The sequence below is a fragment of the Rhinoderma darwinii genome, chromosome 1, assembly GCF_050947455.1.
Source record: "Rhinoderma darwinii isolate aRhiDar2 chromosome 1, aRhiDar2.hap1, whole genome shotgun sequence".
Classification (NCBI taxonomy): Eukaryota; Metazoa; Chordata; class Amphibia; order Anura; family Rhinodermatidae; genus Rhinoderma; species Rhinoderma darwinii.
Window position 1 is genome coordinate 448,190,135 of NC_134687.1, and position 26,205 is coordinate 448,216,339.

General features: G+C 45.9%; 1 protein-coding gene across 2 annotated transcripts in view; it reads right to left on the reverse strand.

The window, feature by feature from the left end:
- Window positions 1-2,968: 2,968 nt before the first annotated feature.
- Window positions 2,969-26,205, reverse strand: part of RSPH14 (radial spoke head 14 homolog) — a 241,319-nt gene continuing 218,082 nt past the window's right edge. For both annotated transcript variants that reach the window (XM_075831748.1, XM_075831740.1), the window contains exons 5-7: window positions 25,373-25,598; window positions 3,470-3,606; window positions 2,969-3,388 (exon numbers count right to left, since the gene is read on the reverse strand). In XM_075831748.1, the coding sequence (XP_075687863.1) occupies window positions 3,150-3,388; window positions 3,470-3,606; window positions 25,373-25,598 (602 nt within the window). In that variant the 3' untranslated portion in view covers window positions 2,969-3,149. The remainder of the gene's footprint in view (window positions 3,389-3,469; window positions 3,607-25,372; window positions 25,599-26,205) is intronic.

Genomic DNA, 26,205 nt, shown 5'->3' on the forward strand with positions numbered 1-26,205 from the left:
ACAGAGCCCCAGAGGTATCAAAGCAATGGAAACCCACCAGAAGTGACCCCATTTTGGAAACTACATCCCTCAAGGAATTCATTTATGAGTGTTGTGACCATTTTGACCCCACAGTTTTTTCACAGAACTTATTTGAATTGGGCTGGGAATTAAAACAAAATTATTTTTTCCAGGACCCACTAGGCTTCTGTCGATGGCATAGCCGGACGCCATTGTTTGGTGTCTGGTTGCCATAGTCACCATCGCCGGCCGCTATCGTGTAGCAGGCCGGCGATGGCAGCTTAAACCCTAAAAAGCCGTGATCGCTATTGAACACGGCTATTCAGTGGTTAATCAGCGGGGACACAGCGATCGGTCCCCGCTGTAGGAGCTGTCACAGCTCCTGTATGTGTCGGGAGGACGGCCGAAATGGCCTATTCCGTCATGGAGCGCGAACAGGGCGGTTTCCATGACGGAATAGTACGTCACTGAGCGTTAAGGGGTTAATTCTAAGGCTGGCCATACACATTAGATGTACGTCAGCTGTACCCGAATATTTTGACAGGCACGGCCGACAATCTAATGTGTATGGTGGCATCCAGACTCTGCCCCGAGGGGGAGAGAAAGGTCGGCCATGTTGAATTTTAAAATGGCTGATTCTTTTATTTGAAAATAGATAAGCCTCTGCCAGAGGAGTCTGAGCGGAGCATGCATGTGTATGTCGGGAGGAAAAGCTGTTGGACGAACCATCGCTAATACTTTAGCCATGATCCTAATGTCCACATCTATTAAAGGAAACCTGTAACGTCAAACATGCAGTCTGTGGGCAGTCTGTTACAGAGCAGGAGGAGCTGAGCAGATTGATATACAGCTATGTGGGAAAAGATTCAGTATAACTTGTAATTCATTCATTTAAGTCCCTGTTTACTCTGGGCCTAAGAGTCCAGTGGGTGGTTCTACTCAGTGATTAGTTATTATTTCTGTATCCACACTTATACAGGTAAGACTGTCAATCAATGGTTGAGACCGCCCACTGGACTCTTTAGCCCACTGTGAGCAGAGATTTAATCAATAAATTACAGGTTATTGTCCTGAATCTTTTTGTACAAAAGTATTTGCCAGTATCCTTAGCTCCTGCTGCTCTATAACATGCTGCCTGCTGTCAGGACAGCATGTTCAATGCAACAGATTCCCTTTAAAGAGATGGGCCGATACTTAGCACTGTCACTATGATCTTCAGGCTGGATTCACACGAGCGTGTGCGTTTTGAGCACGCAAAAAATGCAGCGTTTTGCGTGCGCAAACGGCACTTAACAGCTCCGTGTGTCATGATCATATGGTGCGCGGCTGCGTGCTTTTCGCGCAGCCGCCATCATTATGACACTCCCTTTGTATGCTTGTAAACAAAAAAGCACGTGGTGCTTTTCTGTTTTCATTCATACTTTTCACTGCTGTTGCGCGAATCACGCGCGTCCCACGGAAGTGCTTCCGTGTGGTGCGCGTGATTTTCACGCACCCATTGACTTCAATGGGTGCGTGATGCGCGAAATACGCACAAAGAACGGACATGTCGTGAGTTTTACGCAGCGGACTCACGCTGCGTAAAAATCACGGACTGTCTGCACGGCCCCATAGACTAATATAGGTCCGTGCGAGGCGCGTTAAAATCACGCGCGTTGCACGGACGTATATCACGTTTGTCTGAATAAGCCCTTACTATGATCTTTATTAGGTTTGGGTATTAGGTTAATGAAGGCAGTATTAGACTGGGGAGGGAATCTCTTTCCCCCTTTGTAGGCTTTAAACAGTAGAGCCAGATAAGGTGTCAGCACATTCATATATTTTTTAAAGTAAGTGGAAGAAAATCCCTCTGGATCTGGTGTCTTATTAAGTGGAATTAATTGTTTTTATAGCTTTTAATACTTCTACCTCTGTGAGATCAGAGTCCAGGGAATCCTTATCAGTTTCATATGGTGGTTTGGGAATCACTTGAGCTAAAAGCAAGTGTGCTCTTCGGGTAGGGATCGAGGGACATTTAGCATGTATCTTTGAATAAAAGGTGCAGAATTCCTGTCAAATTTTCTTGGGATTCCGAGAGAGGGAACCATCAGATAATTGACGTTTCGAGAGTGACACCACTGACAATCTAGGCGATAGACGTCTTGACAAGAGCATGCTAGGTATGAAAAAATGGTGGTTAGATCGGCGCAGCTGAACTAGGTCATGGTTAGACCATGGGTAGTCAGAATGCACACATCTTGAATCCCTGGAATGAGAAAACAGGACAAGAATATGACCAATGTGAGTGTATAGTTTATGTGCTGAAAAATAGAATGTGTAATCTCGGGTGGTGAGGTTACATTCCCCCCAGGTGTCAATCCTGTCCATAAAGTGAATGAAACGCACTATAGATAGACTAGCTTTGATTGGAGGTACTAGCTTGGAAGGGAAGTAATTGCATTTATCTAGTGATGTATCCAGGGCTATGTTCCAGCCTCCCCCAAAATTACGGTGCCCCCTATCTATTAAGTTTATATGTATCAAGATCTTCCTTTATATATTGGGAAACTATTTTTATATTCTTAATATTTTTATTCAATTATGTTTTATTTAAACCTATATTTAAGGTTTTTTTCAACAAAAATTAAATGTCTGGAGAGTCGGTACGTTTTTACTAGTTTTCATAAGAATTTTTTATTAAACTAACTTATGAAAGGGGAATTGGTTTACCTATACTTGTCGTGAAAAAGTATAAAGTTACAAGACTTAATTATATTTGTGATAAGGGTGATTACTGGAGAAAGTGATTGTAAAATGACTCACAACTTTGGATTCATCTTATCAGAAGTTGTCAGTCATTATGAGACTGAAAAAATGATATACAACTTAGCATTTAGATCCACGTGACCTATAAACTGCACGTTGAGATGACAATAATTCAGAAAAGGTAATAAATAAATTATGAGAAAATGCTGCCCAGACATAACGCATCCAGAACTGAATGATCTCAAAACTGTTTATTCTTTTTTAATCATGACTAGTGAATCTTAGGCCTTTTAGTAAAGTCATACTCTCTTACACTATACTAGAGATGTAACGATACATTTATACCATGAATAGGTAAGGAGGTGATCTGTGAAGTAGACAATTGCTTGAACTCAGAATTCGGCTCATGGTTTCCACTGTATGACTCTCACTGCTACGGAAGCCGCTCTCTTCACTGCTTCACTGGGGTCTTCCATACAACCTATGATTAAATTGACATCTTGTAGAAGAATTTTACGCCCCTCAGGAGTCTCAGATAAGGTTGTTAATGCTTTGAGGCAGTTCAGTCGCACCTTGCTGTGGCTATCTTTAACCAGAGCCAGCAGCTTAGGGGTGGCACCAGAGTGAAGGGCAGCATATTTGCCTGAAGAAAGAAGTTTTACGTTTTTTGAGAGGGCTGTGATGAAATGTTGAATTATCCCAACAATACAGAACAAGCTTTTACCTTGAGTAGTGATGGTAATGTACATCAAAGCCCCTGCAACATTAGCTCTGACCTCAGCATCACTATCATCCAGTAGCTGCACCAGTAAGGGAATCACTTCAGCTTTGCATACACTTTCCTTTCCTTCTAATGGCACACTGTGTGGAAACAAGAGGGGGTAAGGTTAATTTTGACAGCAAAAAGCTAGCTTAGTCTTTCAAATTATTTCCATGAAAAATGTGAATTTGTTTTCTATTTATATATTTTGTCACATACTATGCAAAAATTCTTAAATCGAATCCAGAATATGCAGTCATCAAATAAAGGCCCTCTTTAAATTGGATGATGCCCTGTGCAGTTCTGTGAGTGCCCACTCATATAGTGTACAGTCTTACAGGGTACAAATAACAATACTATACAGTATCTAATTATAAGCACCAAGCAGTATGGTGGCCAAATATTAGTCCAATGCATTGGCCAAATAACATAAAGTTGTCTAAAAAGAATGCGATACAGTGCCGACCCACCATAGACTGAAAAATAATATACATTACAGTTCCTAAGCAGCGGTGCCACTAAGTAAATACAACTATACAGTGCTCAAATAATACCAACAATGACAAAATAACAGCTCCATACATAAAGTAACCTACCACTATGTCTAAATAAAACTGCTATACAATGAATATTAAGATTCACATGGTCATAAGCCTCAGGTACCAAGTCATCTGTTATCCCCCACTTTTAGAAGGGGCAGGTGAAACGCTCTGTATGACTACATAGGTTGTAACACCCCTGAGGCTGGCCTTGATCAAAGTAAGAGAGTTTAACAACTATCAAAGAGGTTCTACACCTATTTTTTTTTTTTTTAGAGAAATCTGATTAAAGGGGTTATTTGGGTTTTCAAAATTGTTTACATGGTTTTTCTCCTGATACGTTATTGCACGCGCCGTTACACTTGTAGTGGCCGTGCAAGGTATTGCAACACTGTCCGGGTCTAGTGAATTAGACAATGGTCCAATACATTGCACAGCTGGTAAAAATTTAACGGTGCATGCAAGTATGAACAGAAAGGAAAACTATAGAAATAATAAAGAGCGCCGCAGCCCCTTCAAACAGCTGATCTTATATTAATTGCCTATCCTAAGGATAGCCATTCATTTGATATCTTCTGCTGCTGAAACTAATGGGCTGTGTTGTGGCTGGGCCTACCTGAAGAACCTTTGTTGGGCCAATCCAACCCTGGGTAATACTGGTCTCTCATATATAGGACCTTCTGTTTGTTATTACCTTATGGCTATGCCATACAAAATGTTCCTTACTGGTAATACATAAAGCCCTCATATATTAGCAGTATCATGTGCAAAGCAGGCTTTGAGTAAATAGACTACATCTTATGGTGCACAGAGGTGTTAGGTACATGAAAACACTGACATTAACTTCTTGCTGTTTAGCTCTGCATGTTTCCTGCGAGCAATAACACCCAAGTTTACTAAAAACATATTTTGTGTAATGGCTTTGATAAAAACAAAATGGTCAAATCTCAAAGCTTGCACTTCTTGTCTGAAAAGTAATTATCAAGTAATTATTCTGCAATTAATAGCCAACATATTCAACATAGTAAATACATCATTTAGTTACACTGTAACTTTTATGGCGATGGGGCGATATGGGAAACGCACACTGGATTGTGGATGCAATACACCGATTATACAAACAGAAGGTCCTGTGTGGTATATGAATGTGAACAAACCATAAAATACACGGTTCAGGGTCCATAATCATCTGCACTTGTTAGTTCCTTATGCACTTTATGTCTCTATATACTTGTTTATTCTGGTAGCACTTGGGAACTAATGTGTGATGGTTTAGAACTTAAAGAGGCTCTGTCACCACATTATAAGTGCCCTATCTCCTACATAAGGAGATGGGCGCTGTAATGTAGGTGACAGTAATGCTTTTTATTTAAAAAAACGATCTATTTTCACAACGTTAGGAGCGATTTAAGTTTATGCTAATGAGCTTTCTTAATGCCCAAGTGGGCGTACTTTTACTTTCGACCAAGTGGGCGTTGTACAGAGGAGTGCATGACGCTGACCAATCGGCATCATGCACTCCTCTCCATTCATTTACACTGCACTAGCGATATAGATATATCACTATGTGCAGCCTCATACACAAGCCCTAACATTACTACAGTGTCCTGATAATGAATACACATGACCATCCAGCCTGGACGTCGTGTGTACTCAGAATCCTGACACTTCTGAATCTTTTTTTGTGAGATTCCGGCAAGTGAAACCAAATCTCGTTTAGCTTCGTGATCTCGCGAGAAAGCTCATTAGCATAAACTTAAATCGCTCCTAACTTTGTGAGAAAAGATCGTTTTTTTAAATAAAAAGCATTACTGTCACCTACATTACAGCGCCGATCTCCTTATATAGGAGACAGGGCACTTATAATGTGGTGACAGAGCCTCTTTAATCAATGCTATTATAAACTTCAGGCTTCTCAAATCAAACCCAGCGCCAGGATGGCAAAATAGGGAAGAACATTTTTGAGAATTTGCCTCATCTCTTTTACCTCATCTTTCCAACTTCGTCATGTGTGATGGAGTTATTATTGCCACTGCCATCAATGAAACAGATTTACCAATAGTTACAACATATTACATCTGCTTATGGCGTGGTTTGAGGACCTCTACGAAACTCTTAGCCCTAAATATATCAACTTGCTTCTGTTCAAAAGGTACAAATGTATATGGCAGTTTAAAAGAGTGGAATAGAACACCATTTACCACAGACTCTTTTCATTCCTGAACTGACGGTTGAAGTAGCTCCCTATGCATATATACAAACAGCAGAGAATATATAACAAATTTTTGTAGGGCAAATTCAAGAATTCAAGATGGACAATATTGTGAGATCCCATTCTTTAATGGGATATCTGCATGAATTTGTATAAGTTATCCCCTAGTGGTTCAAGGAGGGGGCATAGAATTCAACCAATGCAAAGGTGAGGTGAACTGCTACCAGGAGATATCCATATAGATAGCTCAAAAATATTTTAAATGTAGGTGGGAATGTGGTATTTTGTGATGAAAAATTTGGTCATTTTTAACATTGCCAAGAAGAGGGTCATTTGGTGACAATCCCATCAAATATGACAATTTAAAAAAGCAACACAACACAGCAAGGTTTTCCTAAAACAAAAAACAAAACAAAAAAAAGAATATATCTATATCTATCTATCTATCTATCTATCTATCTATCTATCTATCTATCTATATATATATATATATATATATATATATATATATATATATATATATATCACTTCTATTACCTATATTTATGTCTAAGGATATGCTCACACACCCTATTTACGGACGTAATTCAGGCGATTCACGCCTGGAATTACGCCAGAAAAAACGGCTCCAAACCGCTGTCAAAAGACGGCGCGTAAAAAGACGGCCGCCTCAAGGAAGTGCATGTCACTTCTTGGGACGTAATTGAAGCCGTTTTTCATTGACTCCATTGAAAAACAGCTCCAATTACGTCCGTAATGGACGCCGCGAAATACGCGAGTACTTGCAATTACGTCTGAAATTCAGGAGCTGTTTTCGCCTGAAAACAGCTCCGTAATTTCAGACGTAATTGGCGTTGCCGTGTGAACGTACCCTTTGAATCAAAGCAGATAATCCTTACTTAACCCCTTAAGGACACGTCCAATTTTGGCCTTGAGGACAGAACAATTTTTTTACATTTCCCTCTTTGCATCCCGACGTTCATAACGTTCATAATGATGTGTATTCAGAATCCTGTCATTTCTGTAGCGTCTCTGTGATATTTACAGCAAGGCAAGCGTAATCTCGCGAGATTACGATGTAACCTGTCGTTTCAAACGAGATTACGCTTGCCTTGCTCTAAATATCACAGAGACGCTACAGAAGTGGTCAGGATTCTGAATACACATCCCGTCCTGGCTGAAGGTAATGTATATTCATTGTCAGGACACTGCAGTAACGTTATAGTGTGTTTATGTGGCTGCACATAGCGATATAGCTATATCGCTATGTGCAGTGTAAATGAATGGAGAGAAGTGTATGACGCTGATTGGTCAGCGTCATACACTCCTCTGTACAACGCCCACTTGGCCAAAAAGTAAAACACGCCCAGTTGTCCATTAAGAAACTCATTAGCATAAAGCTAATATAGGTCATAACTCCGTCAAAAATGATCGTTTTTCTAAATAAAAAACACTGCTGTAATCTACATTACAGCGCCGATCATATTATGTACAAGATAGGGCACTTATAATGTGGTGACAGAGCCTCTTTAATTAGTCATATTTAATAACATTTCTAATATAGTGTCTGCTTACCTGTGCCAGCGTTACCGTGTTCCGATCTGCCGTCACGTGACCACACCCAAGGTAAATTTTTTATTCCCTGTGAGGTACCGTGTCTTTGCTCAGCCAGCACTTCCGGCTGAGAAAGGCACGGTGCGTCATCAACTACATTTCCAGGCAGTGGACCGGGCAGATGTTTCATGAGCTCTTCAGAGCTCCGCCTCCTCTGGTCCCGCTGCCTGTAGATGTAGTTGATGACGCGCCGTGTCTTTACACAGCAGGAAGTGCTGGCTGAGCTAAGACACTGACCGTCATAAATCTTAGTACACGCCCCCTCCTCCTCCTGTCTCGTCGGCCACGCCTCCTCCTCCTCCTCCTTCTTCACTCTTGGAGCTCCCACACTGAAGTGCATGTGAGAAGGAGGAGGAGGAGAGGACAGTGAAGTCAGGGACTGTTCCTAAAGCGGAATCCCCGGCCACAGCAGCTGACCATGTGGTCGGGTATTCCGCTCCAGGAGAAGTACCTGCCTTCACTGTCCATATATTGACACAGTGATGTCATGGACTTCTGAAGCGGAATACCCACCGCTGTGGCAGGGGATTCCGCTCTAGGAGAAGTCCCTGCCTTCACTGTCCATATATGGACACTGTGACGTCAGGGACTTCTGAAGCGGAATCCCCACCGCTGTGGCCGGAGATTCCAATCCAAGAGAATTCCCTCACTTCACTGTCCATATATGGAGAGTGAAGTGAGGGACTTCTCCTGGAGCTGTCCCCTACAGGAATGGGGGTGACTATGTACAAGGGGGCTGTGTGAAATTACCTACAGGGGGGCTGTGTGGCATTACCTACAGGGGGCCGTGTGGCATTACCTACAGGGGGGGCCATGTGGACCTACCTACAGGTGGGCCGTGTGGCATTACCTACAGGGGGCCGTGCGGCATTGCCTACAGGGGGGCCGTGCGGAATTGCTTACAGAGGGACTGTGTGGCATTACCTACAGGGGGGGCCGTGTGGCATTACCTACAGGGGCGGCCGTGTGGCATTACCTACCGGGGGGCTGTGTGGCATTACCTACAGGTGGGCCGTGCGGCATTACCTACAGGGGGGCAGTGCGGCATTACCTACAGGGGGGCTGTGTGGCATTACCTACATAGGGGCTGTGTGGCATTGCTTACAGGGGGGCTGTGTGGCATTGCTAACAGGGGGGCTGTGTGGCACTACCTAAAGGGGTCTGTGAGGCACTACCTACAGGGGGGCTGTGTGGCATTACCTACAGGGGGATGTGGCAGTATCTACAGAAGGTTGTGTGTGGCAGTATCTACAGAGGGCAGTGTGTAGCAGTATCTACAGAGGGCAGTGTGTGGCAGAAAATCTGCAAATGAAATTGAAACGGATGCAAAACGGAAGAGAAAATTGGACCAAAACTGCTGTTTTTATCGGCCGACACTCGGACCCTGTCGTGTGAATAGAGCCTAAAGTTAGTGGATGACGCGCCGTGTCTCTACACAGTCGGAAGTGCTGTCTTAGCAAAGACATGGAGCATCAATCATAGAGCACTCCCCCCTCCTCCTATCTCGTCGTCCACACCTCCTCCTTCACTCTAGGATTCTGCGCTGCCTGGCCGTCTTCTATCACATGCATATGTATGTGTATGTATGTATGTATGTATGTATATACATGGCCGGCATTCGATACTTTCGACCAGTGCGGTCGCACAGGGCGCCAGCCGCCACACTGCAAGAGGGGCGCCAGCAGGTGTGTGTATCCCCGCGCCGTTGCAACTACCAGCGGGTCAGGTGCCACTCGCTAACTGCACCCAGGGCCGGCCTTAGGCAGTCGCCTTTCTGCCCAGGCGCTTCTTCACTTAGTGGCCGTCGCTACCGCTGTAGCAGCCATAGCGTCTGCTAGCGGCGACACCGGGTATGAGGGCGGTGGAGCCGCTAGCAGCTGCTGCGGCTGCTATAGCGTTACCGATGGCACTATAGCAGAGCAGGGAGGTATCTCCCTGCTCTGCTATCTACTAGCGCTATTGTAGCTGGGGATTCCGCTTCTGGAGCGCTCCTTGATGTCTCCACTACAGGAGAAGCCAATGACGTCATGGACGTCATGGACACAGACGACAGGAGCTTCTCCTGGAGTGGAATCCCTGGTCACAGCGTCGGCAACGCTGTGGACGGGGATTCTGCTTCAGGAGTTTCCCCTGATGTCACTGTCCATATATGGACAGAGACATCAAGGAGCGCTCCAAGAGCTTAATCCCCGGCCACACGGGGATCCCGCTCCTTCAGGGAGCTACAGTGGCGCTATTTATACTGGAAGGGGGGGGTTGCTATCTACAAGGGGGCTGTGGGCTGTGTGGCACTACCTACAAAACAGGACAACTGTGCAGGAGCACACAAAAGACCCAGCTTTCCCGGCTATCAAATAAATGTGTGGAAATAAACTAAGATATAACTTTTATTTAATCTAGCTAAAAGGATTAATCATTTTAGCTAGACTAAATAAAAGTTATATCTTAGTTTATTTCCACACATTTATTTGATAGCTGGGAAAGCTGGGTATTTTGTGTGCTCCTGCACAGTTGTCCTTTTTTGAATGTCTATTGCCCGCCAGCTATCAGGGTAATTTCGTAGTCCTTGCACTACCTACAAGGGGGCAGTGTGGCACTACCTACCAAGGGGCTGTGGGCTGTGTGGCACTACCAACCAGGGGGCTGTGTGGCACTAACAACCAGGGGGCTGTGGGCTGTGTCATACTACCAACCAGGGGGCTGTGTGGCACTCCCTACCAGGGGGCTGTAGGCTGTGTGGCACTCCCTACCAGGGGTCTGTGCGGCACTCCCTACCAGGGGTCTGTGCGGCACTCCCTACCAGGGGGCTGTGCGGCACTCCCTACCAGGGGGCTGTGCGGCAATCCATAGCAGGGGGCTGTGCGGCACTTCCTACCAGAGGGCTGTGTGGCGCACTCTACAGGGGGCTGTGTGGCGCACTCTACAGGGGGCTGTGTGACACACTCTACAGGGGGCTGTGTGGCGCTCTTTACAGGGGGCTGTGTGGCACTAGCTACAAGGGGGCTGTCTGGCGCTACAAGGGGGCTGTCTGGCGCTACCTACAAGGGGGCTGTCTGGCGCTACCTACAAGGGGGCTGTCTGGCGCTACCTACAAGGGGGCTGTCTGGCGCTACCTACAAGGGGGCTGTGTGGCGCTACCTACAAGGGGGCTGTGTGGCGCTACCTACAGGGGGAATCTGTGAGTGGTGGGCTGATGGTCATTTTACTGTGAGTGGGGGGCTGATGGTCATTTTACTGTGAGTAGGGGGCTGATGGTCTTCAAGTGGTTTCTGCCTCTGACCTCCAATTGAAATTAACAGGAGGCAGAAAATACCTGTAGCTCCCGTTTGGAGCTTTTTTTCCTGCGTCTTTTGCTTTCGCTTCAACGGCTTAAAGGAACAGTGTTACCACAAAATTTTTTTTAATATGTTAAAGATGTTAGTGCTTTATTAAAAACGTTTGGATTAATTTGTGTGTTTGTGTGTTACTTTTTCTTATTTTTACACTTTTTCTTCCCTATGGGGGCTGACATTTTTTTTTCCATTTCTGTATGTGTCGATTAACGACACATACAGACATGGAATACGGCAGCTCCAGTCCCATAGGGACTGTGAACGGGGCCCGTTCCATCCACTTCAATGTACGCCGTCTGTGTGGGAACGGCGCATGCGCCGCTCCCACACAGTCCAATTTGAAATGCGCGCCGTCCGGCGCCATTTTCTTGTGGACCGGAAGTCGCGGCCGGACAGTAAGATTACTACTTCCGGTCGCGGCTTCCGGACTTGTGCACTTGGACCAGCGGCAGCAGACGGAGCGGACGGGCCGAAGGGAGCCGCGGCGGCAGGAGCAGGTAAGAGATTTCTATGTATGTTCGTGTTTGTGTGTGTTTACTACTGTATGTAAACCTACTACACTGTGTGTTAGCTCAAAAAATGGCGACACACAGTGTAGGAGGTTAGACTGTTCAATCCCCTCGTTTATCCCGGCACTAGCCAGGATAAAGGAGGGCGGGATGCTGAGAGCTCACTAGAGCGAGGGCTTTTTACCCAATTTTGCAGGATAAAGCAATGTGGTTGCTTTTCCACATGCAATGCTGCAATTTTGGGAATGGCCCCATCTAGTGACCAGAAATGGTAAATATTATAAATTTGAATCCAATTGAATCCAATTTAGAATATTTCCTGACTCGTGAAAAAAAAAAAAAATGTGAACAATGTTTAATCACCCACACATTAATTGTTTAAATAAAAAAATAAAAATTTTTTTTGTTAACACATTCCCTTTAAGAAAAAACACAAAAAACGCTGTCAGTTCCTGAAGGAATTTTGAGGCAGATTTTTTTTGCCTTACAAAAAACGTGTGTGAACATACTCTAGAAGTGTAGTGCTTGTTCTTAGCCGTTTTCTGTCTTTCTCGAAACAATTTTGGTAGGGGTGCCCTGAGGAAATTTTATTTTTCCAGTGCTGCCTCGAGTCCGAAAAGGTTGGGAAACTCTGTACTAGGCTACAGGATCACACCGTGGAGCAGCTCAGTTTGTCATGGGAATGGGGCCTAGGTGAGTACAATTTTTGTTTTTGTTTGGGGGCACTGTCTACAAGGGGGAGGTGGGAGACTGTATGGCACTGTCTACAAGTGGGAGGTGTGGGGGCTGTATGGCACGATCTACAAAAAGGAGGTGGGGGATTATGGCACTGTCTACAGCAGGGGTCTCAAACTCGGCCGGGTAAGTGGGCCGCATATAGAAAAAATGTGAAGTGGTTGGGCCGCATGAATTTCAAATTTTATACAATACAAAATTATTGTTAATCAATTAGTTATTTGAACTACTATAACACTATATTACTATAATAATAACAACACTACATTACTATAATAATACCGCTAGGTTTAAAATTTCAGAGATTTCTCCACGTGCTTATTTCAACAATCCAGCTTTCCAGTTTAAGTGTCGCTAAATGCAGTCCGGAGGCTCAGTTAGCACACATGTCACGATTGGGCAGCCCCTTTTTAGATAGTGCCACAGTGCCCTCGGTGGATGCTGCCACAGCAGTGCCCTGTGTAGATGCTGCCACAGCAGTGCCCTCTGTAGATGCTGCCACAGCAGTGCCCTCTGTAGGTGCTGCCACAGCAGTGCCCTCTGTAGGTGCTGCCACAGCAGGCCCTCTGTAGATGCCGCCACAGCAGTGTGCCCTGTAGATGCCGCCACAGCAGTGCCCCCTGTAGATGCCACCACAGCAGTGACCCCTGTAGATGCCACCACAGCAGTGCCCCCTGTAGATGCCGCCACAGCAGTGCCCCCTGTAGATGCCGCCACAGCAGTGTCCCCTGTAGATGCCGCCACTGCAGTGACCCCTGTAAATGCCGCCACAGCAGTGGCCCCTGTAGATGGCGCCACACCAGTGCCCCCTGTAGATGCCGCCACACCAGTGCCCCCTGTAGATGCCGCCACACCAGTGCCCCCTGTAGATGCTGCCACAGCAGTGACCCCTGTAGATGCCGCCACAGCAGTGACCCCTGTAGATGCCGCCACAGCAGTGCCCCCTGTAGACTGGGACTCCAGCTGTGCTCCTGACATCACTGGGACTCCTGCTCTGGGGAAGCCCCTGACATCATTGTCGATGTATGGACAGCGATGTCCGAGGCTTCCCCAGAGTCCCGGAGAAGAGCCGATAAAAGCGCTCTGCCCGGGACTCCACTCTGGGGAAGACCCTGACACACTGTCCATATATGGGCAGCGATGTCAGGGAATTCCACAGCGTCCCTGAGCAGAGCCGACAGTAGCTCTCTGCCCGGGACTCCGCTCTGGGGAAGACCCTGACATACTGTCCATATATGGGCAGCGATGTCAGGGAATTCCGCAGCGTCCCGGAGGAGAGCCGATACTAACGCTCTGCCCGGGACTCTGCTCTGGGGAAGACCCTGACACACTGTCCATATATGGGCAGCGATGTCAGGGAATTCCGCACCGTCCCGGAGCAGAGCCGATACTAGCACTCTGCCCGGGACTCCGCTCTGGGGAAGACCCTGACACACTGTCCATATATGGGCAGCGATGTCAGGGAATTCCACAGAGTCCCGAAGCAGAGCCGATACTAGCGCTCTGCCCGGGACTCCGCTCTGGGGAAGACCCTGACACACTGTCCATATATCGGCAGCGATGTCAGGGAATTTCGCAGCGTCCCGGAGCAGAGCCTGTACTAGTGCTCTGCCCGGGACTCCGGCTCTGGGAAAGCCCCAGACATCGCTGTTCATATGTGGACAGCGATGTCAGGGAATTCCAGAGTCTCGGAGCAGAGCCGATACTAGCGGCTCTGTGTCCCGCGGGCCGCAGATGACAGCCCCAGGGGCCGCGTGCTTGAGACCCCTGGTCTACAGGGAGGCTATATGACAAAATCTACAGGGTGCACTATACTGTGTGGGGGCCACTAAGCGGACATTATACTGTGTAGGGGTACTACAGATGGCATAATACTGTGGGCACAATTAGAGGACAAAATACTGTGTCCTTGAAGGGGTTGTAATATATTATTAAATATTATTATTATACTAAAGGAGCATTATAATTTTGTTATGGGGCGCTTTGTTTTTTTATGATCGGGTGGGGCGCCGAAAGATCATATCGCACAGGGCGCCATCTATCCTAGGACCGGCCCTGTGTATACACCGTGTTCCAAATTAATATGCACATTGGATTTAAGTGTCATAAACATTTAATTATTAGTTTTTCAATTAAACTCATGGATGGTATTGTGTCTTAGGGCTCTTTGGATCATTGTAATCAATCTCAGACACCTGTGATAATTAGTTTGCCAGGTGTGCCCAATCAAAGGAAAACGACTTAAGAAGGACATTCCACATTATTAAGCAGGCCACAGGTTTCAAGCAATATGGGAAAGAAAAAGGATCTCTCTGCTGACGAAAAGTGTGAAATAGTGCAATACCTTGGACAAGGTATGAAAACATTGGATATTTCAAGAAAACGTATGCGTGATCATCGTACTGTGAAAAGATTTGTGGCTGATTCAGAGCACAGACGGGTTCGTTCAGATAAAGGCATAATGAGGAATGTTTCTGCCAGACAAATTAATAGGATTAGGAGAGAAGCTGCTAAAATGCCATTGCAAAGCAGCAAACAGGTATTTGAAGCCGCTGGTGCCTCTGGAGTCCCGCGAACCTGAAGGTGTAGGATCCTCCAGAGGTTTGCAAGTGTGCATAAAGCTATTATTCGGCCACCCCTAAACAATGCTCACAAGCAGAAACGGTTGCAGTGGGCTCAGAAATACATGAAGACTAATTTTCAAACCGTGTTGTTTACTGATGAGTGCCGTGCAAGCCTGGATGGTCCAGATGGATGGAGTAGTGGATGGTTGGTGAATGGCCACCATGTCCCAAAAAGGCTGCGACGTCAGCAAGGAGGTGGCGGAGTCATGTTTTGGGCTAGAATCATGGGGAGAGAGCTGGTAGGCCCCTTTAGGGTCCCTGACAGTGTGAAAATGACCTATGCAAATTAAGTAGAGTTTATGACTGACCACTTTCTTCCGTGGTACCAAAAGAAGAACCGTGCTTTCCGTAGCAAAATTATCTTCATGCATGACAATGCACCATCTCATGCTGCAAAGAATACCTCTGTGTCATTGGCTGCTATGGGCATAAAAGGAGAGAAACTCATGGTGTGGCCCCCATGTTCCCCTGACCTCAACCCTATTGAGAACCTTTGGAGCATCCTCAAGCAAAATATCTATGAGGGTGGGAGGCAGTTCACATCAAAACAGAAGCTCTGGGAGGTTATTCTGACATCCTGCAAAGATATTCAAACAGAAACTGTCCAAATACTCACAAATTCAATGGATGCAAGAATTGTGAAGGTGATATCAAAGAAGGGGTCCTATGTTAACATGTAACTTGTGCTGTTAAGTTTTTTTTGATTGAAAGAGCTTTTGATTTCTGTAAATATGACCGCCTGATGCTGCAAATTCAACAAATTACCATTTTAGTTCTCTTTACAACCTTTAAAATGTTTTGATCTCTGTTGTGCATAAGAATTTGAAACAGTGCATTTTGAGTTTTTTACTTCTAAAAAAAAATCTGTTATCATTAGGAGATTTGTTCAATTAAATTTGCATTATACTCCAACGGTTGATGGCTTGAAGATTATACTGACTGTCATTTGCATCGACTATTTAGGAAAATCAGCGAAAAATAACATTTGCATAATAATTTGGAATGCGGTGTAAATGGCACATGATAGGTTGGGGCACAACAGGTTTAAAAAAAGAGTAACTGAAATTAGTTTGATATGTCATAGAGACAGATCAGAAGTTTTGATCGGTGGGGTCTGACTTCCACGATTGCTTCCATGATTGCTGAAACAAATGGGTAGAAGCTCTCAGCTCAGCGCTCGGCGTGTGTCTGGCCCTCCTTGCTAGGCTGGAGACAAGCTCATAAGCATTCTATGTGCGCCCCTGTCTTCAGCCTATGAAGGAGCGCCAATCACAGCCGAAAGAGCAGTGCGTTTGGCTGAGAGCTTCTGCCCATGCGTTTCTGAAAAAATTTTGTGAAAATTCACTAACTCTTAGGCCGGATTTACACGAGCGTGTTCACTTAACAGCTCCGTGTGGCAGCATCATATGGTGCGCGGCTGCGTGATTTTCGTGCAGCCATGTGTGCTGCATGTGATTTTCACGCACCCATTGACTTCAATGGGTGTGTGATGCGCAAACAACGCACAAATATAGGACATGTCGTGTGTTTCACGCAGCAGACACGCTGCGTGAAAAGCACGGACTGTCTGCATGGCCCCATAGGCTAACATAGGTCCGTGCGACACGCGTGTAAATAAGCCCTTAGGCCTAGTTCACACTGTGTTTTTTGGAGGCAGAAAAAAATCTGCCTCAAAATTCCTTCAGGGCCTTAAAGTTATGCCTCTAGTAGGCAGAGATATGTACATTGCTCCTTTATGTCCTTTAGATCAACTATGTATCCAGAACTTATGTATAGTTTAGATACAGCCTTAGGCCTCATGCATACGACCGTAAAAACTCCCGTTATTACGGGTCGTAATTACGGCCCGAAATAACGGGCCCATAGACTTCTATTGGCCACGGGTACCTCCCCGTATGCTTACGAGAAGGTGCCCATGCCGTTGAAAAAGATAGAACATGTCCTATTTCAGGCCGTAATAACGGCACGGGCAGCCCATAGAAGTCTATGGAGCTTCCGTAATGATGGGTGGCTACGTGTGTGCACCCGTCATTACGGCAGCGTTGCTAGGCGACGTCCGTAAATAGTCACTGTCCAGGGTGCTGAAAGAGTTAACTGATCGGCAGTAACTCTTTCAGCACCCTGGACAGTGAATTCCGATCACAATATAGAGAAACCTGTAAAAAAAAAAAAAAAAGACGTTCATACTTACCGAGAACTTCCTGCTACTTCCTCCAGTCCGGCCTCCCGGCCGTTGCCTTGGTGACGCGTCCCTCTCTTGACATCCGGCCCGACATCCCTGGATGACGTTTCAGCCCATGTGACCACTGCAGCCAATCACAGGCCAATCACAGGCTGCAGCGGTCACATGGACTGCCGCGTCATCCAGGGATGTCGGGCTGGATGTCAAGAGAGGGACGTGTCACCAAGGCAACGGCCGGGTAAGTATGAATTTCTTTTACTTTTACCTTGGAAAGGGCTGCCAATTTTGCCCGTAAATACTGGTGGAATACTGGTGACACCGGAACCGTATTTACGGGCACGGGTCCGTAAATACTGGTGCAAAATGGGTCGAATACGTGTGACACCGGACCCGTATTTACGCCAGTATTTACGGGAGGGAAAAAATACGTTCGTGTGCATGAGGCCTTACAGATTTATTTATTCCAACTTGCAACCAGCAGTTTCAGACTTGTTAGCCCTCATCAGTGAAAGATATGGAGACTTTGGAGACTATAATTACAGTTAAGACTAAAAGACTAGCACCACACAGTGGACAAAGTGAAATAATACATTTAATGCATTTTGCAGTCCCACTATTTATTGTCCATAAACAGGACTGTATTTCTATTACAGCAATAACCCCACAGACAAAAACCTAATCTTCTAATATTTAATGAAAATTGTAACGCGGGGCGTGGCTTGGACATGGCGCTGACCAGACGTGCTGCTTGAATGCTCCGTTCCTGCACTTTCCTAACCCGATCATAAGCACATTAATAAGCATCATTTTATCACCCTGATGGTCAGGAAATCCAAGGCCTCCACGGGGACTCCTTACTGTACACGGCAGATGTCTTCAGCCGGCTCCATCCAGAGATTTCTGACCAACGCTGCAGCTGGAACATCATCTAAGATGGCGCCGCTGGAGGGGAGGCGAGATGGCGCAGGGACTTTGCTTCCAGAGGGGCTATTATCTGCGGCCGGCGCTGCTGCATCAGGTACCGCTAGTACCTTCCCCTCGATATCGGGCTCTCAGGGGCAGTTTCCCTCCCTGCTGGATGGGATTGAGCCGTGCTCTTCTGGGGCTGAGATGGCGCTGCCTGCGCGGGACTGCTCGCCACGTGGTGCCTGTCATGGCGGCCCGGTTTCTCCCTTATCCTCCCCTCATGTGCTGGGGCCTGCAATGTTGCCTTCTACCTGTCCCAGAGATATGGCTGTTCATCCCTCCTCTCATATAGGTGGTTCTGCTGTCCTAGGGGATGATTTACAGGGCCTGAGACGACAGTTATCAGCATTGCCCACTAAACAGGACATGGAACGTTATGTAAACCGTCTTGAGACGACGTATAAATCAGAGATACAATCTCTTACTACCAATTTATCTCAATTGTCCGATCAAGTACAGCGGATGGAAAGCGATGTTTCCGGTATTACACAGCAACAAGTTTCTCATGCCGACCGATTGGATCAACACTCTCATCAGATTCATGCATTATTTAACCTTGCTGAGGATCATGAGAATCGGAATCGCCGTAATAATATTCGGCTTCGGGGCATCCCTGAGGATATCTCTCCGGGTCAACTCATTCCTGCTCTACAGTCTCTGTTTAATTCATTACTCGGGCGCCCTACTGATGATCCTCTGGAGCTGGATAGAGCTCACAGGACTCTAGGCCCGCGTAACCCGGATCCTGATAGGCCTAGAGATGTGCTATGCCGTGTCCATATCTTTTCTCTTAAGGAGCAGATCATGAGAAAGTCACGGGATAAAGGCGAAGTTTTATTACAGGGAGTCAAGATCCAGCTGCTGTCTGATTGTCCAGGATGACTCTGGACAAGCGCCGAGGGCTACGTCCTTTGCTGGATGTCTTGAGAGAACATGAGATCTCCTATTCCTGGGGTCACCCCTTTCAGTTGCAGGTACGCAGGGATGGGGCACTGCTGAGTGTTCGTGACCCGGGGGATGTTCCGGATTTCTGCGCTGCTCTCCGTTTGCCTAGAGTCTCTCTCCCTGATTGGCCTTATGTTCCCATCCCGCCGCCGCGTCCACGATCATGCAGGCGAGGTCGTTCTCCTGCTTCTCCTATGAGGCGTCATGATGGTCGTCCTGCGGAGCCGATGTGATGCCCTTTTAATGTCTCCTAATTGCAGCCTGCTGTCGGAGCCTAATTACAATGGTTATTGTGTTCATCAGCTGAGGCAATTATATTCGGAGTTACATGTGGTCATTACTGTGTGGGTCTGCATTATGTTTTAGGTGATTGCTGTTGGAGACCTGGTGGCTACTGATGTCGGTTGATTGCTGTTAACATGCCACAATCGTGAATGTTTATTTTTATTATTTTTCTTTATTGCTAACCTGTTTGTACATTTATGCTGACAATGAATGTATTCAGGGATGTTCTCTGTTGGGGTTTCTTTAGGGCCCTACTAACAATGTATATTCTTATTTCATTATTTTTGGGTATTATTCTAAGTGCCTTGGTTTTCCTTTCTTTTCTGTTATATCGTTATTTGCTATATAAAAATTGCTGGGTTGGGGGGTGCGGGGCGCTGGCTAGACCTTGTCCTAACACTTCTCCTCTTAGGGTCTCACTGGTTATATCCGGTGTATATTGGATTGTTGATTAGATCAAGGAGTGGGTGCTTGTTTCACCCGCTTGTTTGTCCTTGTTGTCGTGTCTCCCTTCCTTGTCTGTCTTGTCCTTCTCTTCATTGTGGTAGCAAATTTCTTGACTTGCTAGACCTACGTGCGTTGGAGATGGCACAGTTGAAAGTCTGTACCTTTAATGCTAGAGGGCTTAAAGAGGCTCTGTCACCAGATTTTGCAGCCCCTATCTGCTATTGCAGCAGATAGGCGCTGCAATGTAGATTACAGTAACGTTTTTATTTTTTAAAAACTAGCATTTTTGGCCAAGTTATGACCATTTTCGTATTTATGCAAATGAGGCTTGCAAAAGTACAACTGGGCGTGTTGAAAAGTAAAAGTACAACTGGGCGTGTATTATGTGCGTACATCGGGGCGTGTTTACTACTATTACTAGCTGGGCGTTGTGTATAGAAGTGTCATCCACTTCTCTTCACAACGCCCAGCTTCTGGCAGTGCAGCACTGTGACGTCACTCACAGGTCCTGCATCGTGTCGGCACCAGAGGCTACACTTGATTCTGCAGCAGCATCAGCATTTGCAGGTAAGTAGCTACATCGACTTACCTGCAAACGCCGATGCTGCTGCAGAATCATCTGTAGCCTCTGGTGCCGACACGATGCAGGACCTGTGAGTGACGTCACAGTGCTGCACTGCCAGAAGCTGGGCGTTGTGAAGAGAAGTGGATGACACTTCTATACACAACGCCCAGCTAGTAAAAGTAGTAAACACGCCCCGATGTACGCACATAATACACGCCCAGTTGTACTTTTACTTTTCAACACGCCCAGTTGTACTTTTGCAAGCCTCATTTGCATAAATACGAAAATGGTCATAACTTGGCCAAAAATGCTCGTTTTTTAAAAATAAAAACGTTACTGTAATCTACATTGCAGCGCCTATCTGCTGCAATAGCAGATAGGGGCTGCAAAATCTGGTGACAGAGCCTCTTTAATGTCCCGGAAAAACGCTTGCAGATATTGTACAACATGCACAAAGAGCGTGTAAATATCCTGTTTTTACAGGAGACTCATTTTCAGGTGGGCCACACTCCACAGTTTACAAATCGTTATTATCCAGTCTGGTTCCACAGTGCCAACCCGGAATCCAAGTCCAAGGGCGCTAGTATATGTATTCACAAGTCACTCTCTCATAAACTGGTAGACGTCCTGGTTGATCCGGGTGGTCGGTATGTGTTTCTTAAACTGTCCATTCGGAATAAGCTGTTCACATTGGCTAATGTGTACCTCCCCAATCAGGATCAGGCGCGAGTGTGCTGCGGGTATTTGCGGAAATTGGAGGAGTTAACGGAGGGAGTTTTGATTGTGGGCGGTTATTTTAACCTGACGTTCGATTCCAGGCTTGACACCTCCTCGGGCAGGTCTGCGGTTCCGAAGTCCCACTTGGGAACCTTGAAAACTGTGATGCATTCCATGCAATTGATTGACGTGTGGAGGATTCTGCATCATCAGGTAAGAGAATATACTTACTTCTCCCCGCTACACAATATGTACAGTAGGCTGGACGCCTTTCTTATTAGCCACCATTTGCTTACCTCTGAGGTGGGCCCTATGGTTTGGTCGGATCATGCCCCTGTATTTCTGACACTCACGTTTCCTAGTTCGGTACCCAATTTCCAATCTTGGAAACTTAACGATAATTTATTGCGTGACTCAGTGTGTGTGTCAGCCCTTAAGGACTCGCTAACCGGTTTTTTTGAGGTACATACACGTGACACCACCCCATTACCATTACAGTGGGAGGCGCTAAAGTGTGTAGTAAGGGGAGTCCTGATCCAACATGGGGCACGTTTGAAGCGGGAAAAAGGGGTAGCCATTGCGCGGCTCCTTGCTCAGATACGGGACCTTGAATCCTGTCATAAGCGTGTGCTTTCCTCACAGATATTTGCGGAACTTACTACAGCGAGAGAATCCTTGTGTTCTCTGATAGACCAGTCACACGCTCGATTCAGGGACCGTATGCGAAAACATTCGTACGAATTTGCAGACAAATGTGGCAGATCTCTGGCACGGATACTACATCCTCGCACCCAGGCGTCGTATATCCCTAAAATTACTTCTCCCTCGGGCGGTGAGGTTCATGACCCGGTGGGCATCACTGACTGCTTCAGACAGTATTACTCGGCATTATATAATCTTAAAGGCCATTTTCAGGATATGCAGGCGGATGCGTTGCGGGATAAAATAGACCGGTATGTGCGCGACACTGCGTTGCCGTCATTGGGGGACGGGGAGGCCTTGGGACTTGAGGAAGATTTTTTGGAAACGGAATTGGAGCGCGCTATTGGAAACTCCCCCTTGGGCAAAAGTCCGGGACCCGATGGGTTTAATAATAAATTATACAAGACATTTAAGGATCAATTGGCTCCGTTCTTGATGAAAGTTTTTAATTCTGTGTCTTCCTCGTGTCCCTTTGCACCTCAGTCCCTTGAGGCTCATATTACCCTTCTACCAAAACCGGGCAAGGATCCGACGTCGTGCGCAAATTTTCGACCAATATCATTGATAAATGTAGACATTAAGATTTTTGCGAAGTTGCTGGCCTCTCGACTCTCGCCTTTCTTACACGATCTGGTCACAGATGACCAAGTGGGGTTTGTGCGTGGTAGGGAAGTGTGGGACAACACTAACAAGACCCTCCTTTTAACATCATACTGCCAATCCCATAAGATACCGATGTGTTTACTCTCGGTCGATGCTGAAAAAGCTTTTGACAGGGTACATTGGGTGTTTCTCCGCAGTGTCCTGACACAGGTTGGCCTTGGCGCCACTATGGTGGATAGGATTATCGCATTATATCATGGGCCTACGGCCCGGGTTCGAGTTAATGGGTTGTTATCTGACTCTTTGTCTATTTCTAATGGCACGAGACAGGGGTGCCCACTCTCACCTTTACTCTATGTTTTGGTCATGGAACACCTGGCCGTGGCACTGCGAAACAACCCTAATGTTAATGGCGTCTCTGTTGGCGCGAAACATCACAAACTAGCATTGTATGCCGATGATCTCCTTGTGTACATTACGACTCCCATGGTTTCCTTGCCATCTTTGACCGGGGAATTTGAGCGATTTGGTCATTTGAGTAATTTTAAAGTCAACTATTCTAAATCGGAGGCATTGAATATATCTCTCGATACTTCTCTAGCCACCCATCTCGCTCGTGTTTTCCCGTTCAAATGGCAATCTAAATCTCTAAAATATCTGGGGGTGCATATTCCCACACAACAGTCGGATTTGTTCACTTTGAATTACACACCCATTCTGCAGCGCACCTTGAAGGATTTAATGTCATATGGTGGGAACCGCATATCGTGGTTTGGGCGCATTAACGCGGTTAAAATGGACATTCTGCCCAAATTCCTATACATATTCCAAACCATCCCTATCATAATTCCAACGAGCTTATTCAAAACCTTACATAGGGCAATAACTAAATTTGTTTGGGGCTCCTCTAAGCCTCGTGTTCGTTTTGCTGTCCTTAGTCGGCCGAAAGTGGAGGGAGGGGCAGGATTGCCGGATTTTAAACGCTACCACCAAGCTGCGGTCCTCATGCGATTGGTAGACTGGTTCCGCTCAGGTACGGGTAAGCAATGGGTGCGCATTGAGAAGGCTATGTCTCCCCTAGCACTGTCGTCTCTGCCTTGCTTGTCTGCTCTTCAGCGACCTTCATCTTCTCTGCCTTCCCTCACACGTCAGTTTCTTGTAGTCTGGGAGCGGATCATTGCTACGATGGACATTGTTCACCGTCCAGGTCCTCTAACTCCTCTTTTTGATGATCCTTCCTTCCCTCCGGCGGTGGGTGTGGACACATTCCTCTGTTGGGAGAGACAGGACGGTGGTTTCTTGGCTAAGACTCTTACACCTGAGGGTACAATCTTGTCACAGTCTGTTGTCTCTGAGGCCTGCCCGGGGGGACGTCCGGTTTGGTGGTCCTATTTTCAGTTGCGCTCCTATCTTTCTTCAATGGGCGACCGTCTTGTATTGCTGCAGGATAAGACTCCTCTGGAGCACTACTTGTTGTTGACTACTGCCCCCTCTCATGTGTTGTCCTATTTACACGGGATCCTTCTACCTAAATACGATTACTCTCAGCTGACATTCACTACCGCATGGGATGAGGAATTGGGGACTCGACACTCTGCTGAGGAGTGGGGCACATCTTTCTTCCTGGCGCATAAGCTACCGACCTCGTGCTTTGCCCAGGAAAAAAATTATAAGATTCTCACCAGATGGTACCGCTGTCCTTCTTTGCTGCATAGGATATTCCCTGATGTACCAGATGAGTGCTGGAGGTGTGGGGAGGCTCCTGGAACCATGCTGCACATTTGGTGGGATTGTCCCAAGCTTCGTCCCTTTTGGGGAAAAATTTTTGATCTTGGTAACAAACTTTTTCATACTGAGGTTCAGACTTCGGCCTCCATTGGCTTACTTTCCATGGTTCCTGGATCACTCCCACACCTTAAAAAGAGTGTCTTTCGGCATTTTTTGACCGCAGCAAGAACAGTGATTCCTCGTCATTGGAAGTCCAGCACTGTGCCTTCCTTGAAGGAATGGGTGACGGAGGTGAACGGAATTATGAGGTTGGAGGAGTTGATGTCTGCTGATCAGGGTAAAGCTGAGCTCTTTGTCCGCACTTGGGCAGTGTGGTCTGGATTCCGGGGTGGTAATGACCTACCTCTCTGGCTGGATGGCCTCTTTTGAACACCTATCTAAGCCTACCTTTTGCGTGCTAGGTCTGTATGTGTTTCCCTTTGTTGTCTTGTGTCTGTGTTAGTCTGACGTATAATGTGCACTTATATGCGATAATTTTTATCCAACTGTGGGGACTGGCTTCCCTAAATAATGCACTATGTTTGCTGCACTTATGGTATTGTTATTCTCATTGCATTCTTATTTAGTTTTTGCTTACTGATTAGGAGGTTACCTCCTACTGTTGTTTCTATGTCTTTGTATATTTTATGCGATATTGAAGTGGTTATATTGCACTGTGTGTGAATTTTGCAAATTTATGAAACCATGTGTATGCTGTTATGTTTATGTATGTATATTTTCAAAATAAAAATCTTTGATAAAGAAAAAAAAAAATAAATTGTAACGCCTAAGAGTTAGAAATACATTACATTAAATACATTGGCACTGCACACAAACTGCAAAATACAGCACCAGCAAATGCCAGCAGCTGTCATGAAATTGGTGGCTTTATAGCCTTGCTTTCTACGCATTCAATTGCAATAATTTGAGTAACGCGTAAAAATAATTTGTGATTAAAATAGTGCTTACTTTCGTAGACATTTCCCATTAATATTCTTATTAATAGTGTAATGGTACTAGAATGTACACCTTGCTGGGTGTTGCATAAGATTGACATTATGATATTCATATATTCTTGTTGCCCCCTAGTGGTTTATAGGAAAAATGACAGCATCTTTCTCACCATATTTCCATGAGGGTGCAGGCAGCCTTCCTCCTAATGCTTACTAATGGGTGGCTGAGCTTTCTCTTGAGAATCATCACAGCTCCTGCTCCGAGGGCCTGAGTCGCGTCTGCTTGTAAGCAGAAATGTAGCGTGTCCAAGATGACCTCCTGTATTTCATCCAGCTCTGACTCCAACTTCTTCACCAGCTGTGACACTAGGCCGGCGTCAACAAGAGCTGCAGCACCTGCAATAGAAGCGTCATAAAATATTTCATGTAGCAGTAAAAAATATTAAGCTGATACTTGGCCCATCCACTGTTTTCATGAAAATGCGCCTGCGGAATCTCAATGGATATGCTGCATACTAATGTCACAGAGCTGCGTAACATAAAATACACAATGACGCTGACAGTGCAGCTCCATTGTCTTCCTCATAATGTTTCCGTGAGGACATTTGATATCTTGTAGGAAACAGCAGGTGGCTCTATAAGATTTCCAATGTGTGGAATATACGAAAAGCAACTGAGCAAATTGGTGACCAAAAACGTAATTGTTACATGCGCTGCTATAATGTCTGACTGGAAAAGCAAACAATGTCAAAACAATATACTGCATACCAAAAACAAATTAATGAACCCCAAAATCAGATTAAGTGGGATCTGGAACAGCAGTCTGCGCACTTCTAGTGTAGATTACAATATCTCCACCATTACAAGCAAGTGAGCCCAACTCTCCTGACTCCGCCATACTGGGCTGGACTATAGGGAGGGCGAATGGGCCGTTGCCCTGGAGCCTCCACCCCCCGTGGGGGACTTTCTCCATCACTTTCTTAAAACTCATTTAAAAAAATGA